Raw genomic sequence first — 18707 nt, 5'->3', positions numbered from 1 at the left:
TAGAATTCCCGGGGAGTGCCATAAAGTGTATAGTTTTTCGTTACCGATTTTCTGGAAACCGGTTTTTTTAATTTTTCCAATTTTTCGGGAAATAATTGACCGAATTTTATTCGTTAGTGGACCGAATTTTTACCAAAAGTATATGAAATAGGGGTAGAATTTTCCGGGGAGTGCCATAAAGTGTATAATTTTTTGTTACCGATTTTCTGGAAACCGGTTTTTCAAATTTTTCCAATTTTTCGGGAAATAATTGACCGAATCTCAAAGAATTGTATATGAAACAGGGGTAGAATTTTCCGGAGAGTGCTATAAAGTGTATAATTTTTTGTTACCGATCTTTTTGGAAGTCGGTACTGAAATTTTTTCAATTTTTCGGGAATTAATTGACCGAATCTCAAAGAATTGTATATGAAGTAGGAGTAGAATTTCCCGGGGAGTGCCATAAAGTGTATAATTTTTCGTTACTAATTTTTTTGAAAACCGGTTCCGAAATTTTTCCAATTTTTCCGGAAATAATTGACCGAATTTCAAAGAATTGTATATGAAGTAAAAATAGAATTTATATATGTTATATATCATATTTCATACTATAATATAAAACCCGACTGTTTGTCTGTCTGTCCGCGAACTACTCATTCGTTAATCGACCGAATCTTAAAGAATTATATATAAAGTAGGGGTAGAATTTTTCGGGGATTGCCATAAAGTGTATAATTTTTTGTTACCGATTTTTTGGAAACCGGTTCCGAAATTTTTCCAATTTTTTGGGAAATAATTGACCGAATCTTAAAGAATTATGTATGAAATAGGGGTAGAAAGAACTAAAGAATGTAATAGAATTAGAAAAATTGCTAATAGTAAAGGGGTTTCTGATTTCTGTTTAAAAAAAGTATGCTCCAATTTCCGCAAACTTTGAGATATCAAACTGAATTTTTTTTATGGATAATTTTTCGTTACCGATTTTTTGGAAACCGGTTTGAAAATTATTCAAATTTCGAGAAATAATAAGTATTAATTAACCGATTTTCTTGAAACCAGTGCCAAATTTTTTTTTAATTTTTGAAGGATAAGTTTAATTTTTCATTAATGGATAATTTTGCTTCCTCATAAAGGAAGCTTTGTTTTCGTGAAAAAAATTTTTTTCAACTATCTTTGGCAAAGTGTTTAGAATGTTCTAAAACGTCGAAAAATCACTTTTGTACAAAATGTCTGTGTGTGCGTGCGTGCGTGCGTGCGTGCGTGCGTGTGTGTGTGTGTGTGTATGTACGCTTTTGCAGTTTGTTTATGCTCTAACTTCCGTAATTTTTGAGATATCGGAATGCATTTTTTTTAAACCGATAGAGTATCATGTGGAAGGTTGGGATTGAATTTGGTGATGATCGGTAAAGCGGTTTTTTTTAAATAAAATTTAGAATTTTTGTAGAAAAGTTTGTGGTTGCTTTAATTTCCGCAAATTTTAAAATATCGGTTTATTTCTAATTTTATTATATTTTTCAGTCTTTTCTACCCCTATTTCATATATAATTCTTTAAGATTTGGTTGATTAGACCCAGCTTTATACGCAAGCAAAGGTCCATAATTTTTTAAGAAATGCCTGTAATAGCTCTAACTTTCGTAAATTTTAAGATATTGGGCTGTTTCTAATTTTATTATATTCTTCAGTCTTTTCTACTCCTATTTCATATATAATTCTTTAAGATTTGGTTGATTAGACCCAGCTTTATACGCGATCAAAGGTCCATAATTTTTTGAGAAATGCCTATAATAGCTCTAACTTCCGCAAATTTTAAGATATCGGACTGTTTCTAATTTTATTATATTCTTCGGTCTTTTCTACCTCTATTTCATATATAATTCTTTAAGATTTGGTCCATTGGACAAAGGTCCATATGCGAAAGTCCATATATGGACCATGTAGTGTAAAAATTAGTAGAGATCATTTTAGTAAAAACATTAATTATTTAATTGGTTTTTGTAATAGTATAACAGATATTAATATAACAGATATTAGCCGCAATAAAGCTTATCACAATAAAAAAAAGTGTGCAAGTAGAAACTTGCACATTGCTTCCTCATAGTTTTTAAGTGTGCAAGTAAAAACTTGAACATTGCTTTCTCATAGTTTTTAAGTGTGCAAGTAGAAACCTGCACATTGCTTTCTTATAGTTTTTAAGGGAGGTTTCTACCTTGTTGGGTCAAAAAAATGCCTTTTTTTTACGAATTTTTTTTTAGAAAACTATTGAATATAGCAAGTTGAAATTATGTGTGCTGCTTAAGTAGCTTTTATTAAATAAGTACAAATTTTTTCAATGAGAAGGAGGGGAGGGGGACACGATGACGGCGGCACGCTAGCGATGAGGTACTTCCGGCTTGCGGAAGTACTGCTGCCGGAACAAGTGACATGAAACAAAAAAATGAAACATATTCTTACTCTATATAACACTGGGCATGGCATGAACCATAATCAAGAAGAAAAAATAAAAAATGACAAAATGGCGAGACATTGAAATTAATTTTATTTTGAAAAAATCGACACCTAAATTTCAATGTCTCGCCATTTTGTCATTTTTTATTTTTTCTTCTTGATTTTGGTTCATGCCATGCCCAGTGTTATATAGAGTAAGAATATGTTTCATTTTTTTGTTTCATGTCACTTGTTCCGGCAGCAGTACTTCCGCAAGCCGGAAGTACCTCATCGCCAGCGTGCCGCCGTCATCGTGTCCCCCTCCCCTCCTTCTCATTGAAAAAATTTGTACTTATTTAATAAAAGCTACTTAAGCAGCACACATAATTTCAACTTGCTATATTCAATAGTTTTCTAAAAAAAAATTCGTAAAAAAAAAGGCATTTTTTTGACTCAACAAGGTAGAAACCTCCCTTAAGTGTGCAAGTAGAAACCTTCGCTCACAAAGCTTCCTCTATGAGGAAGCCAAAACAAATAAATACTAATAATTATGCATCAAATAAAATACAAGCTTCCTCATAAAGGAGCTTTGTGAGCGAAGGTTTCTACTTGCACACTTAAAAACTATAAGGAAGCAATGTGCAGGTTTCTACTTGCACACTTAAAAACTATGAGAAAGCAATGTTCAAGTTTTTACTTGCACACTTAAAAACTATGAGGAAGCAATGTGCAAGTTTCTACTTGCACACTTTTTTTTATTGTGATAAACTTTATTTTTTATTAATGGGTCGATTTTCTTGAAACCGGTGCCAAAATTTTTCTAATTTTTTGTTGATGATTTTGATGAAATTGGTACCAAAAAATTACTAATTTTATGGAGATGGCTACTATGGGGTTGAAAATTGGGTTTTATGGGGTTCTATTGGTGCTCCTAATTAATGAGTGAGTTTGGGGAGAGGGGAATAGATTTTGAGCCCGCGCGAAGCGCGGGCGAAAAATCTAGTAACTTGGATAACTTTATTGCCAGTCAGCTAAGGGATACCCTAAAAAATTATTTGGCTGAAAATTTTGAACTCCGAAGAACATTTGTAACATAAACAATATATAATATAAAAATAACCTGTACTCTTCATGAGTTATTTTTTCGCTGCCTGTCTTATAGCACAAATTATAATATAATAAAGTATTTATTTAAAAAATGTACAATGTTTCTTTATATATGTTATCGGTATTTAGGGCCGTCGCGTCGTGTGGAAATGAGCCGCCCTTGTGCAAACTTTCATAAAACCATCCCCGATTGGAAAGTAGTTAAAGAAAATTAATTTCAATAATTATATTTTATAATTATATTTTTATTATAGTAATCATTCAGGTACAATCAGTACAACTTATTATAATAATCACAGAGTACAGTCAGTACAACTTATTATAATAATCACAGAGTATAGTCAGTACAACTTTAATATAAAATATATCACAAAAAAAGAAAGATAAGTAGGTAACAAAATAATTTTTAACATCACAAAAAAATTATATATGATTCTCAGTTTATACGGGAATGGCGTTTAAATCTGAATTAAATGTGAAAAATAAAAGCAAAATATTACATTTCATAATAATAATAATTAATATTTAGTCTATCTCAGATGTTTTGAAATTTTTTCAGATAATATGTTAAAGGTTGCCCCGCCAATAACATTATCTAGAATCAATAAAAAATAAAAAATGTATAAATTCCTTTTAAAATATAAATGAAATATTTGAGAAAATATCGAGTTTCCTCGGTTTCCCAACTTTCACGCTTTTTGGTTTCCATTTCTTTCACTTTCTTTGCTTTCTGTATTCTGTACTATAGAATCACGTACTCTGCAAATAATTGAGAGTTCGCAGAATGCTTAATTTTTACGGTTGGCATTATCGCCATCGTTACAGTGCGACCGTTTACACGTCCTTCTTACGTCGATGTAGTAACCCTAACCCTCTTTATCAACCGACTTTGAGTTACTACATCGATGTAATAACTTCGTCGTAAAAGAGCGTTTACACGGCATCTAACGTCAGTAGTTATAACATCGATGTTATAACTTCGGCTTAAATCGGACCGTGTAAACGTAGTCTCCCACTCGGCATGTAATATTTCAGAGGCATTTCTGCAAAATTCCATTTGAAATATTAAGCGTCGTCTACAATGGCAGCAGGAGTATGCAGTAAGACGTAAGCAGTAAGCTATTGACCAACCACAGTCGATTATTCTTGAATTGTAAAAATCCCATTAGTCAATAACTTACTGCTTACGTCTTACTGTATACTCCTGCTGCCATTGTAGACGACGCTTAACATCTTTCATTAATATTTCAGAAATTTTTTACGGCCGTTTCTACATCATTTCGGCAATGTTTCAATGTCCGCAATTATTTCAAATGCGACCATGCTGAAAGATTTCGGCAATGTTATGAAGTATTTCTCAAATATATCTACGAAATATTGCGGAAACACTTCAGAGATGTTTCAAATACATTTTACACTAAAAAAATGTTTCGTATTAGCAAACAAAATTTTCTTACTGACGCAAAAACTATTTGTTGATATGTGAAAAATAAAATATTTTATTACCAAAACAAAAAAAATATATTAACCCGTATATGTGCGTATAGCCGTCGCGCGTTTGTCCGAAGAAATCCGTTCTCTCAACCGGTCACCCATCCAAGTAGTATACCGGCGCCTTCCCAGTGAGAAATACCTCATCAAAACGATATCAAATTGACGTCAAATAGATGAAATTCTATTTGACGTCAATTTGATATCGTTTTGATGAGGTATTTCTCACTGGGTTGTCGCTTGACATCGATGATCGAACAGGGTAGTGGTGATCCTCTGACTCTGACGCTTCTTTCTTTCTTATACTTGCTTATTTTGGTGAGCATAAAGCTATCGCATAACAATATTAACAATACAGATATACGAATAAATCTTTTTTGCCAGTCAGCGTCGAATATTATTTTATATTAAATATTATTAAATATTTTATATTTTATATTAAAAATGCCATATGACAAAATTTGGAATATCAGAAAATTCTTAATAAAAGAGAAAAAATGCAATAATTATATAATAATAAATTTAATTTTTTACAAGTTCTAAAGTCTGTCAGCAACTTTTCGGAAATATTACAAATGCAATGTTGTATGTGAAACATTCAAAAATATAACGCGTGCAATGCAAACGTAATAATAGTTTTATCATGTATCAGAAATGTTTCTAAACCATTGCATCTGCAATATTTCTCCCGCAATATTGTAGAAAATTCACTGCCTGCAATTCAATTTTTCATTACCGACGCAATCTTTCGGAGATTTTTCACAGGTATTTTAGATGCGATGTTGCGTTTGATATGTTACAGAAATATTATTCGTGCAAAGTAAACGTAATAGTGCTTTTGTAGTGCTTTGGAAATGTTTCTGAAATATTGCATCTGCTACTTTTTTTTTGCAATATTACAGAAACTTATAAATATTGTAAACAACTTTCTGAAAGATTTCAGACGTATTGTTAATGCAATATTGCAAAAAACGTGGTGCAGGTACATTTTTGAAATATTTTAGATGCAAGTTGCAAGTGAGATGTTAATGAAGTGTTTCTGCATTGTTTCCGAATATTTCAATATTTCAGCAACATAACATGCCGAGGGTGTCTAGTTTAACAATAGTGGACCCCCCCGCAGGGGGGCGGAACCTACTACCTCCACGCATACACTTTTCACGCGAGACGAGTTGTCACATGGGTTCGTGGCGTGCTTTACGAGCTCGTTTATATATATACATAATGAAACATTATATATTCTCTATTAATTTCCTGAATACACATATTTTATGTCATCTAGTAACACATAAAATGGGTCTCCTCCAATTCTTTTTATTGTATATCGCCACAAATATTCACACAGATGATCGACTAACTTCCCACTCGGCATGTAATATTTCAGAAACATTTCTGCAAAATTTCATTTGAAATATTACACCTTTCATTAATATTTCAGAAATATTTCACGACCGTTTCTACATCATTTCGGCAATGTTTCAATGTCCGCAATTATTTCAAAGCAACCTTGCTGAAAGATTTCGGCAATATTTCGGTAATATACTGAAATATTTCTCAAATATATCTACGAAATATTGCAGAAACACTTCAGAGATATTTCAAATACATTTTACACTGAGAAAAATGTTTTGTATTAGCAAACAAAATTTTCTTACTGACGCAAAAACTATTTTGTTAATATGTGAAAAATAAAATATTTTATTACCGGAACAAAAAAAATATATTAAGCCATATATGTGCGTATTGGGATCTGACATTCGTCGCCATGACATCTGGTGGTCGAAAGTGAAAGCACTGGACTCTTACAGATCTCGTGGCATTGTACAGGCTTGACGTGCGGTCGTACTGGCTCTGCGTTACTGGCTTTGTATTTTTATTAATATGGAATTTTCTCCGCGTTGTAAATCTACGAGCAGAATTAAGTGTTCAGTAGTTCAGTTCGCGGTTGTAAAAGTAAGGTTGATCGTAATTTAAATGTTCAATTTCATCTCTCAAAAATTTAATTTGGTAGTTGAATTTTTGATATTTTTTATTTTATTTCACATAATGAGTAATAGCAATTTAAGTAGTTTATTAAAATGTTAAACACATATCATCTTATATCAACTTTTAAAATAAACTTTATCACATTAACATGTTAACATTAATATAAATATACCCAGTAAGCAAGAAACATTAAATTAACGTTTAACAATATTGACTTTATGTGTATTTTTTAAACGTTTTTTAATAATATACACATATTTGAAAAATATTATTTCGTAATATGATTTTTCTGAATGTTGTTAAAATATTTTAAAAACGTTACAAAAAATATTTTTCAAATGTTACTCTGACATTTATTTCAGATCAATGCAATAGTTCAAAATTCCTTGTAATTTGGACTTAGAAATAACGTTGGTAGTATATTAATTTTCTGTTGTTATAATGTTATTGTTTTATATTGTGCGCAATGCTCATCGCGACAGCCATGATGTACATGCATGATTATCCTACATACGATGCGTAAGTGCGTATACACATGTGTGGATCGAGCAGTGCGGAGTGCTCTTTATTTACAGCATATTTATATATAAGTAACTATTATATTCTAAAAGTTGTATATTAATGATAAGAACTCAATTAACCATACGTGCTATGAATAGTAGCTGCTGATGCAGGATTCATTTTCCGATTTACAAGAGAGATTTACAGAAGAGAGGAAATATCAAATCTATCTACGTTCTAAATACACTTGTCTTTGGACATATCAAAAATATCATCAAGGTTCGTCAATGCTATTAATTATTTCTATGGTACCAAACAGTGTAACTTTCTATAAAATAACATCAAAATTTGACGAAATATGTAAACGATAACGTATAAAGCTGGTACAATATGCATGCATTTAATACATCATCGTTTGCATATATCACTGAAAGAGTAATTTATTAGTATAAAATTAGTATAAAGTTGATAGACGTAACAAACGATCAGTATAAACAAGACCATCAAAACTGACTTTTTATTCATTTCTATATTTTTTTCACATATTTGTGCTATCACACTCCAAAGTATATAAATATATTATTGTAAGCATATTTTATATGTACAGGGCAATGAATATATCTTAACATACAGAATCAATTGTATCAAATTCAAGAAACCACCATTTGAAAAAATTGACCCTGGCTAAAATAAACATCAGTGAACAATATATCATAAGGAAAACGCTGTACAAGATATTAAGATTGGAGAACATATTTCCTTAACTTCTATTGACAGTTTTCTTACTTTTGAGGAAATGCTAAAAAATGACCAAGAAGCTTTTATGCAAGTCGTAAGTAAAGCTGCTTATTATTATTAAATTATGTATATATTAAATTATAACCTTTCTCTTATCTAAACTATATTGAATTCTTCTTGTTTTAGAGGCTTTTAGACAACAATCCCTTGTAATACAGAGAAAGACTTAGAACATTCTATAATGGAATGGCTTAGATTTGCAAACACCCGTAAACAAAGAAAAAAAATTTAAAAGGTAAAAAAGTAACATAATGTATTTTGATACACAGAATGAATCACTGAAGATGTTACTAATATTTCTGAAATTGAACGAGAAATTCTTATTTTCTAGTAACTGTTTGGTAAAGATCCGGAAAGATTAATAATCCGTTTAGAAGGAAAGAATAAGAGTTTGAAGAAAAATAGTAAAAGAGTTATATTGAACTAGAGCACCTATATCGCATTGCCTAAAGAAGAGTTAGAAGACACCTTAATTTCCCTTATCCGAAGGCTGACTTCAAAAACTTCCCCTCCTAGGATCAATACTTTCTGAGATAATTGGCAGAGATATTTCGCAGAGATAATTGGCACACGAAATAAAACTCATAATAAAACCTATATATGTATATGTATATATATTTTTTTTATATAAATAAAACTACTTTTTTATGATAATTAGTGTAGTGCATATTTATTGAAAATAAATACATATTGCCTGAAATAAAAACAAAATATCAATAACAACTTTAAATAAATGTTAGAATTAATATTACGATAATCTTGATATAATATTGTAATAAAGTTGATAGTTCGTTTAAATTTTTATCCCAAAAACATTACAGGAATGATTGAAAAACCTTAGCACAATGTCATTTGCAACGTTATGGCACTCCCATTTCAACATTACTGAAATTTCGGAATCGTGGTCAAAGTATGTTCATAATGATGTTCTATACAACATTAAGAACTACATATTTAACAACATTACAAGTTCTAGAATATCGTTGCAATAACATTGTAATAATGATTTTTTGCTTACTGGGTATACTCATTCTTTTAACTTTTTCTATATCTTATAATCCTATATCTAATGACTTTCTATATCTTATAACTTTTAACCCTTTTCTATTTCTGAAAACTTTTGTATATAATCTTTTATATAATCTTGTAATCATTTCTATATTTTATAACTTTTAACTCTTTTATAATTCTATGACTCAATATTTTCACTAGCATATTTTATTTAACTTTTAGTTCTTAAACAGATTTCATGCAACATAATGCCATAGTATACTTTTTTAAATTCTTTTAACATTGTGGTAAGAAATATTTCATTTCGATTCACCCTTAGAATAAATAAATTTTTATCAAAAGTAGAATATAATAATAATATCCCATTAGAGACTCGTTCAATAAGGTTACAAAGGCAAATATATGTATTTTAAGATGGTCGTTGAAATGATTTTTATGATATTAACGTGGTTTTTGCAGATAATGCCACGTAATCTCTATTTTTGGATTTAACGAGCAATCGCCAAATATATATGTACAATGTACGTATTAGTGGTAATTATACAAAAATAATTTTAGAAATATTTACGTGAATAATATTTATTAAATAAAAAAATTACCTGGAATTAAAACGATTGTACTTGTGCGGTGTCATACTACGTGATTGCGTGGTCCCACGGAGCCATGCGAGAGACAGCGAGAGAAGACCGAGAATAGTGGGGGTCGGTGCTGCGAGCAAGCGCATAGTCGCACACACTAGTGTTCTTCCCTCCACTTACGCACACAGAAACGTTCTGTTTATCCGTGTGACAAACTCGTAATTTGAAAAATTTAATATTGATATTATATAAGAAATATAAATTCCAAAATTTATCCATTTATTTTATTATTAATTTACTTACTGGCTCTTAATTAAAAATTAATTGTACATATAATTATCTTTTATTATTACAAAACAAATAAGTTATAAAATTAAATACCACTTATAAAATTTTTCTTAATCACTTTTATTCCCCGAAAATACAGTCTCTTTTGATTCCACCACATTTTCCATCATTTTTGATTCAGATTTTTCTTTTTTTAGTTTAAAATTTTTTAACTGGTATATATTATCTGTGCAATACGTATGATTGTGTGATACCTTAATAACGTCTTAATGACGTTGTAACGATGCACCCCCAAATATGCATCGTTCCGGCATAACATCCCGCCGAGACCGCCCGGCCGACCACCCGCAGGGCGAAGACAGGGCACGTGTGCCCACATTTTAAACGCTAGCATATAACGTTAGGAAGCCCGCGAACGGGCTTGCCGCGGCAACCGTCTCAACGCGCCGAGCGGTGCCGACCGCAACCGAAGACCGCCGAACGCGATCGCGGCGTCGGGACGCCGTATTTTCCGACCGTTCCGCCGCACCATCCCGGCGCTCGCGATCGCCGTCGCTACCCCCGCCACGGCGGAACGCCGCCGCGCCGGGTATAAAAGACGAGCATTTTAACGCTAAATGCGATTTCCTGATCACCGCTCCGACCGACCGCACCGATCCTGAATTCCCGCATCTTTCTAGCAAGTCAGAACGAGGGTAGAGCGCCTCCGGCATTCCCTGTCTTCACCGAGCGATTCTCGAGAGACGACAAGCTTTCTTCCACACCGCGCCCGCACGTCAGAACGAGGGTAGAGCGCCTCCGGCATTCTCTGTCTTCGCCGAGTGATTCTCGATCGACGGCCGGCTTTCTTCCACCGCACCCCCGCGAGTCAGAACTAGAGACCCTTTAATAAGAGTCTGGCCATCATCACGTATTTCGATATTTCGATTTCAAGCATTATGATTGGTCCGCCATTTTTTCTCTAATGACGTAGTAATATGACGTGATATCATGCGCAGTCCATACTATATGTCGATGATCTAACCTCAGTCTGCATCGTGGAATCAGTGTCGTAATTGAAAAGAAAGTTATACAGATTATCTATTAGAGGATTGTTATATTCAGATTATTAGGTAAGTATTTTTAATTTTACATTATTGTAAAATATCTGTATGAAACAATATAACCTTACGTTTAAGATATAAATTAAACTTACTGTCATCAGTAATAAAAACTTCAAAATTAATTATAAATTCATCCAGTATGTATTACATGTAATAGTTTAATAATAAATGTTATTTTTTCTGATTTATCTATAAATCATTTATGTAGTTATTGAATATTTCAGCAACATGACTGGTTGTGTAGCTCCTGACTGCACAAATTCTGACGAAAAGGGATTTATAATGAAAATTTTTCCCCGAGATCCAGTTCGGCGTGCTCAATGGGCAGCAAATGTTAATAGAAAAGAGTAGATACCTACTGAAAGATCATTTCTTTGTGAAGTATGTTCAGGATTATTTATACAATTGATTATTTATACAATTATTTATACCTCATGAAGCATGTTTTTATCGTGTGACTCTAAAATGAAATATTTAAGATTTTACTATTTATTATTTCAGGTACATTTCGCACACGATATGTGGGAAAATAACCGAGTTGACGGAAAAAGAAAGCTTAAGATAAATGCTGTGCCAACGATATTCGGAAGTAAAGCCAAGAAGATCGTAAGTTCTAAAAATCAAAAGCATGATATAAGAGGCAGATGCAAATTTATGGAAAAGCATTATATATTTATTTAAAAATTGTAAATTAGTAATGGTAAATCTTAAATATTTGATTTCAGAAAAGTCACCGTGAAAACATGAGACATACTTCACTGAATGATGAGGTAGGCTGTGTTAACGAACATAATGTACCAGTACAAAGTATTGTACCAGTACAAAGTATTGTACCAGTACAAAGTATTGTACCAGTACAAAGTATTGTACCAGTACAAAGTATTGTACCAGTACAAAGTATTGTATCAGTACAAAATGAAGAAGAAAATAACGATTGCGAGAATGAACTGCAATTAGAAAGTGCCAAAAGTAAAAAAGAAAATAGTGAAGTTAAAAACATGTCGCGTACAATAAAAAAACAGAATCAAATTATATGTGAACAATCACGTATAATTAAAAAGCAGAATGTCAGACTAAGAAAATTTAAAAAATGCTTGCTTACTGTACGACATGACTTAAAATTGAAAAAGAAACAAAAAGAGCAATCTAATTATGCAGCTCTGTTAAGTAAGCTACAAGAAATCTTCACTGACGATCAAATTGCAGTTTTAAAGAACAATAAAAGAGCAAAGAAATGGAGCAACAAATCGATCATGAAAGCACTTCAATTAAGGTTTTCTTGTGGCATCACCGGTTACGAAGAACTTCGTCGCCAGAAATTTCCTTTGCCAGGACTTAGAACGTTACGAAGAAAAATAGAAAATTTTAAATTTGAAAGCGGAATTTCGGACGATATTTTCAATTTTTTAAAATTGAAGGTGTCGAATTGGAACGAAATTGATAAAGAATGTTGTTTAGTATATGATGAAATCAGCATTTCATCAGGAAAATTTTTTGATAATTCTTCTCAAAGTTACATTGGTGATGTAACTTTACCAGAACATACAGGTATAGCGTCACACGCTATGGTATTTATGTTATGCGGTATTGCATGTCGTTGGAAACAAATTATTGGTTATTTTTTTACAAGTGATGGGTTTAATGGCGCTATATTGCAACCAATAATAGTTGATATACTTCACAGAGCCAACTCAATAGGTCTTACCGTAAATTCCATTACCTCCGACATGGGATCTTGCAATCAGGGTTTATGGAAAGCGTTTGGGATTACGGCTGGAAAGTACACCAAATGTATAAATTATGTCACACATCCAGTTGACTCTAATCGTAATTTGTATGTTATCGCGGATGTGCCCCACTTATTAAAAAATTTAAAAGCGTGTATTTTAAATAATAAGTTCCTCTTACTACCTAAAAATATTGTACGTAAATATAATTTGCCAACAGATATGGTACAAGCAAAACACTTCGAAGAAATAATTTTAGCACAAAAAGAACTTCAATTTTTATTAACGCCAAAATTAAGTATAAACGATGTCAATACGAAGAATAATTTCGATAAAATGCGCGTCAATAAAGCGAAAAATTTATTGAGTCATGAAATGAGCACTGCTTTGGAGTTTTTAGCCGATGAAAATTCAAAACCAGAATACATTGCTACAGCATTTTTTGTTAAAATGATAGTAAAATGGTATACGATTATGACTTCAAGGCACTGCTGCATTTCTTTGGGTACAAAAGACTTGGAGAAATATAAAGATACTGTTTCATTTTTAAATGAAATTATAGAGATATTTAGTAATCTTCATATTGGTAACAAAGGAGATTTTAAACCTGTTCAGAAGGGAGTTATTATTTCAACTAAATCTATTTTAGAATTGGCAGATTATCTGTTTCGTGAGAGAAAATTTCAATTCTTACTGACAGGTAGACTTACGCAAGACTGCGTAGAGAATCTTTTTTCTGTTCTTCGAAGTAAAAATGTTACATTAAATGCTTTACAATTTAAAAATAATCTTAAATTAATTGCCACTTCTTTATATATGCGTTCAATTTCTCGAGCTAATTACGAAGAAGATGATGCGCGATATGTAACAGGTTTCCTTGATGTAATTGCTGAACACAAATGTGAGTCTCGTAATGAATCAAATGCCAATCTATCGTACGAACCAACAACTCAGGAAGTAGAAGAATTGAATACTGTAGAATGTAATATTTTATATAGTATCGCTGGATACATTGTAACAAGCATTAAAAAAAATACAAAACTTTGTAAGCATTGTATTGGAAGTTTAGGTTCTACTCATCGAAATTTGTCCCAATATGCGAGATTAGTACGATTGCGAAGTTATAAAAACAACACATTGTTTTATGTAAACAATCAAACATTTCAGTTATTTAAAAAAATGGAGTATATGTTTAGGCGGTATCAGAAATCGTGCAATAACAATCGTGGTTACAAAAACTTTTTAGTTGCTACATTTTTAGATATTTTGAGTAACAGTCATATTTTGTTGTGTCATAATTTACATTTAAAGATAGCAAATAGATATGCAATTTACAGAATGAGGATAGCGAATAACAAAACAATTGTTAAACGTAAATATTATGACAGTAAGTCAATGGCGATGCACAGTGCAATAAAATAAAACAAATTGTTACATTTTATTCTTTTAATTTATTCCCTGATCATCGAATGGTTAAATTTTCACTTTGAGGTTATAGTGATAATATAACGTACTCGATTTCCTGACTCGGAGTCGGGTCTAGTCAGTAAATTGAATACGTTTATAATTATACGCATGCTCTGAAGCTACCCCCACTTAGATTAGAGAAAAAATGGCGGACCAATCAAAACGCTCTAAAATCAGATTTCTGATGGCCAGACTCTTATTAAAGGGTCTCTAGTCAGAACGAAGGTAGAGCGCCCCCGGCATTCTCTGTCTTCGCCGAGCGATTCTCGTCAGACGACCGGCGCTCCTACACCCCGCGCCCGCTAGTCAGGACGAAAGTAGAGAGCCTCTGGCATACTCTATCTTCCCCGAGCGCTTCTCGGTACCCGGCGTCCTTGCGCACGAAGTATCCGACCGGGGGCAGAGCGCTTCTCTGCCTCCACCGAGCGCTTCTCACCGGATACGCCTGCCACCGAACGCACCGAATCGCAGCGATCTCGCCGCCGTATCCGCGCCCGTGCGCCCCGCGCCTTACCTCGCGCCACCCGTCACACGCCGATCGCCCGTCACGATCACCACCCGCGTGCACCCCCGCGCGCACCGCGTGCGCCCCGACTCTGCGTCCTGCGCTCACCGCGCCGTTGTGCATACCGCGACTGTTACACTGTGCGCTCAATCCGCTGTAAATATCGCGACCGTCCATTATATAATAAATTCTGTCACGTTAGTTGTTACCCACGATACACTTCATTTTGCCGAACCTCACCGCGCGTCCGTTCCTCCGCACCTCCTTCGAACCCAGCCCAGCCGCGAGCTAGATCCGCGTTTCGAACAAAGGTTGTTTTATGGCGCCCGAACAGGGACCTGACCGTAAGGAACGGACCCAGGAAACCGGCAAAATGAAAGAGTATTTCTATAGATTAAATAAGGCCGACTTGATAACCGAACTAAACTCACTCGGACTCGACACCGAGGGCAATCTCGACAATCTACGCCGCCGATTAAATCGATTTATCGACGCCCACCCCGAGCAGTTCCAGGCGGACGCGTCCGACACCCCCCCGCTAACTCTGACCGTGCCCACCGGAGGACCGACAAACGCGTCCGACGCGCCCCCAATAACGCTGACCGTACCCACCGGAATACCGGCATCCCCCGTAACGATAATTCCAGCCGACCGCCCGGCGGACCCCGCCCCCCCCCCCCACCACCCAGATAATGAACCAAATGCGAAAATGGGGCCTCCACTTCGACGGGAAGGACCCATGGGCATTCCTAGAACGGATCGACGAGCTCCGCGCCGCGTACGGATTCTACGATGACCACTGGCTCCGCGGGCTGCCCGAACTCCTAAAAGGGGACGCCCTCCTGTGGTACCGTAACAACCGCGACGGATGGGTGACCTGGGGGGATTTCATCGCCGATTTTAAAGAGACATTCCTGCCGCGACGATACCGACTGCAACTGGTAAATGAAATCCGCGACCGCGTACAGAAAGACGGGGAACCGTATGTGAAATACGCGACACAGATGCTGACCCTCATGCGTAGGGCAGGGGGCTACTCGACCGAAGAGCAGGTCGAGCAGCTCTACGAGAACATGCACCCCGATTATCAAAACCGTATCTGGCGAAGCGACGTCCGCGGCCCCCGGGAACTGCAGCAACGAGCAGGCGAGTTCGAACGATTGCAGCAGAATCGCAAAAAGCGCACCGTCGCGAAGAGCACCGCCACCGACCCCCCGGTCACCGCCGCCGTGTACAGTCGAAGCGAGTGCTGCTGGCGTTGCAAGCAACGCGGCCACACGCGCTTCGACTGCCGACGCCCCGCCCGGAAGTTTTGCTCACAATGCGGCAAGGACGGCGTACTGACAAAAGATTGTCACCCGCCGCCGGGAAACGAAACCGGGACCGCGGAAACGCCGGCCGCCCCCCGGTCCTCCCCGTAAGATTCACGCCCCGGCCGCACCTAAAAACGCGCATCCGCGACCGCCCGTTAGAGGCCCTACTAGACACTGGCTCAGACATATCGTTCGTCAACGAGCACACCGCCCGGCTCGCGCAAACCCTCGGTTTCCCCGTAACGCCGGACGAAGGGCAAGTCCAGTTGGCCAACGGGCAACTAATAACGCTGCCCGGCCGCGTCCGATTGCCGATTCAGACCGCCGGCAAGACCGTCTGGCACTAGTTCACGATTATGCCGAACCTGAAAAACGCGATGTTACTCGGGGTAGATTTTTGGGCCAAACTCGGCCACGCCATTCCCGCGCCGGCCACCGCGAGTCACCGCAGCCAGACACCCGCCACCGCGATGACCGAGGGCATCGCCCCGCGAACCCCGACCGAGGAGGAGAGGCTCCGAGCGTTCCTCGCAGAAGAACTCCCCCTCTTCAATCAGATAACCGGGCCAACCGACAAAACCGCCCACCACATCCGCGTCAAAACGAACCGCGAGCCGATTAAGCAGCGGTACCGACCGCGCAACCCAGCCATGCAGGCCATTATTAACGCCGAAGTCGAAAAAATGGAACGGGAGGGGGTGATCGAGCGCTCGAAAAGCGCATGGAGTTCCCCGGTCGTCGTGGTACGAAAAAAAGACGGGAGCCACCGATTTTGCGTCGATTTTCGCCGGGTTAACGACGCGACCGAGACCGACGCCTACTTACGGCTCAACCCGGCCAAATGCAAATTCTGCGTAGACAGCCTACAATATCTCGGGCACATCGTCGACCGCAAAGGGATCCGTACCGACCCAGAGAAGGTCCGGGCAGTCGCCCAATGGCCTCGGCCGCAGACAGTTAAGCAAGTACGGCAATTCCTGGGTGTAGCGTCGTGGTACAGGCGCTTCATCCAAGATTTCGCGACAGTCGCCGCGCCGCTCACCGCGCTCACGCGAAAACACGCCCGCTGGAACTGGGGGGAAGAGGAAGATACCGCATTTGAGAAGCTAAAAGACACGCTGACATCCGCGCCGGTCCTCGCCTGCCCCGATTTTTCACGGCGATTTGTCCTGCAGACCGACGCCAGCACAACCGGCCTCGGGGCCGTGCTCACGCAGAATTTCCCAGAGGGGGAAAGAGTAATCGCGTACGCGAGTCGCACGTTAAACCAGGCCGAACGAAACTATAGCGCAACCGAGCTCGAATGCCTAGCGGTAATCTGGGGGATTCGCCGGATGCGCGAATACCTCGAGGGCTACCCCTTTACCGTCCTCACCGATCACCAGTCCCTGCGGTCACCAGTGGCTGCAAAAGTTAGACACCCCGACCGGCAGGCTGGGCCGATGGGCATTCGAGCTCCAACAGCACGACCTAGAGATCAAATACCGGAAAGGAGCCCTCAACCGGGTCGCGGACGCCTTGTCTCGGCAACCCACCACCGCCGCCGTCACGATACCGCCCCGCTGTTCGTGGTACCGCCGCATGCTACGGGTCGCGCAAGAAAACCCCCGGGACCACCCTGATTACGACATCCGAGACGGGAAACTATACCGACACGTACTACACGACCTAAACTTTAACGAAACCCCGCCCGAAAATCAATGGAAGGCATGCGTGGCCAAAGAACAGCGCCCCAAAATCCTCCACCAGAACCACGACGCTCCCACCGCCGGACATCTCGGGATCGCAAAGACCATAGCACGCATCGCCCGACTATACTACTGGCCCGGCATGTTCCGGGAAATCGCGAACTACGTCCGAAATTGCCCCCGGTGCCTAGGACACAAAGTCGCGCAAACCCGACCGGCGGGAACGCTGCACGCCACCGCCGTCACTCGCCCATGGCAGCAAGTCACGCTCGACTTAATCGGACCGCTGCCACGATCGAAACAGGGCCACACGTGGCTCCTGACGATGCAGGACCGCTTCTCTAAATGGCTAGAGATGCGGCCCCTGCGCCGCGCCACCGCTTCCGCCGTAACCACGCACATCGCCGAAGCGATTTTATTCCGCCACGGTTGCCCCGACACGATATTGTCGGACAACGGCACGCAACTCCGGTCCGGAAAACTCGAAAAAATGCTCGCCGCCCATAACGTTCGACATGTATACACGCCGGTCCACGCACCGCATTGCAATCCGGTCGAGCGAACAAACCGGGTTGTAAAAACGATGATATCGCAGTATGTCGACCGAAATCACCGTAATTGGGATGAGCGCATCCCCGAATTGCAATTCGCCTATAATACGGCCCACCACGAGGCCACGGGTTATACCCCCGCATACCTCGTCTTCGGCCGCGAACCGACCTCCCCACTCAATCGGGAGG

The 18707-nt window shown here is 38.1% G+C and overlaps 1 protein-coding gene and 1 long non-coding RNA gene across 2 annotated transcripts; both read left to right on the top strand.

The window, feature by feature from the left end:
• The first annotated feature begins 7187 nt into the window (after positions 1-7187).
• LOC139785338 (uncharacterized) lies at positions 7188-8941 on the top strand. The gene is made up of 4 exons (XR_011721901.1): positions 7188-7768; positions 8097-8321; positions 8414-8522; positions 8619-8941. It is a non-coding gene; the product is annotated as an uncharacterized lncRNA (long non-coding RNA).
• A 2068-nt stretch (positions 8942-11009) lies between these two features.
• On the top strand, positions 11010-14430 carry LOC139785337 (uncharacterized). Its single transcript, XM_071724510.1, has 5 exons — positions 11010-11276; positions 11492-11648; positions 11769-11873; positions 11993-12815; positions 12952-14430. Exons 3-5 carry the CDS (start codon positions 11787-11789, stop codon positions 12963-12965), a joined length of 924 nt encoding a protein of 307 aa, XP_071580611.1. The 5' UTR covers positions 11010-11276; positions 11492-11648; positions 11769-11786; the 3' UTR covers positions 12966-14430.
• The last annotated feature ends 4277 nt before the right edge of the window (positions 14431-18707 follow it).

The sequence above is a fragment of the Temnothorax nylanderi genome, unplaced genomic scaffold (assembly GCF_030848795.1).
Source record: "Temnothorax nylanderi isolate EJ_2023f unplaced genomic scaffold, tnyl_v1.0 TNYL_tig0782_pilon, whole genome shotgun sequence".
Lineage (NCBI taxonomy): Eukaryota > Metazoa > Arthropoda > Insecta > Hymenoptera > Formicidae > Temnothorax > Temnothorax nylanderi.
The sequence above is the reverse complement of the archived record's forward strand: the minus strand, read 5'-3'. Positions and strand labels throughout refer to the sequence as shown.

Bases quoted from the DNA above. Each gene is read 5' to 3' on its own strand.
- LOC139785337 (XM_071724510.1), top strand. From the start codon at position 11,787: ATGTGGGAAAATAACCGAGTTGACGGAAAAAGAAAGCTTAAGATAAAT. The intron at 11,874-11,992 runs GTAAGTTCTAAA...ATTTGATTTCAG, and splicing joins GAAGTAAAGCCAAGAAGATC to AAAAGTCACCGTGAAAACAT.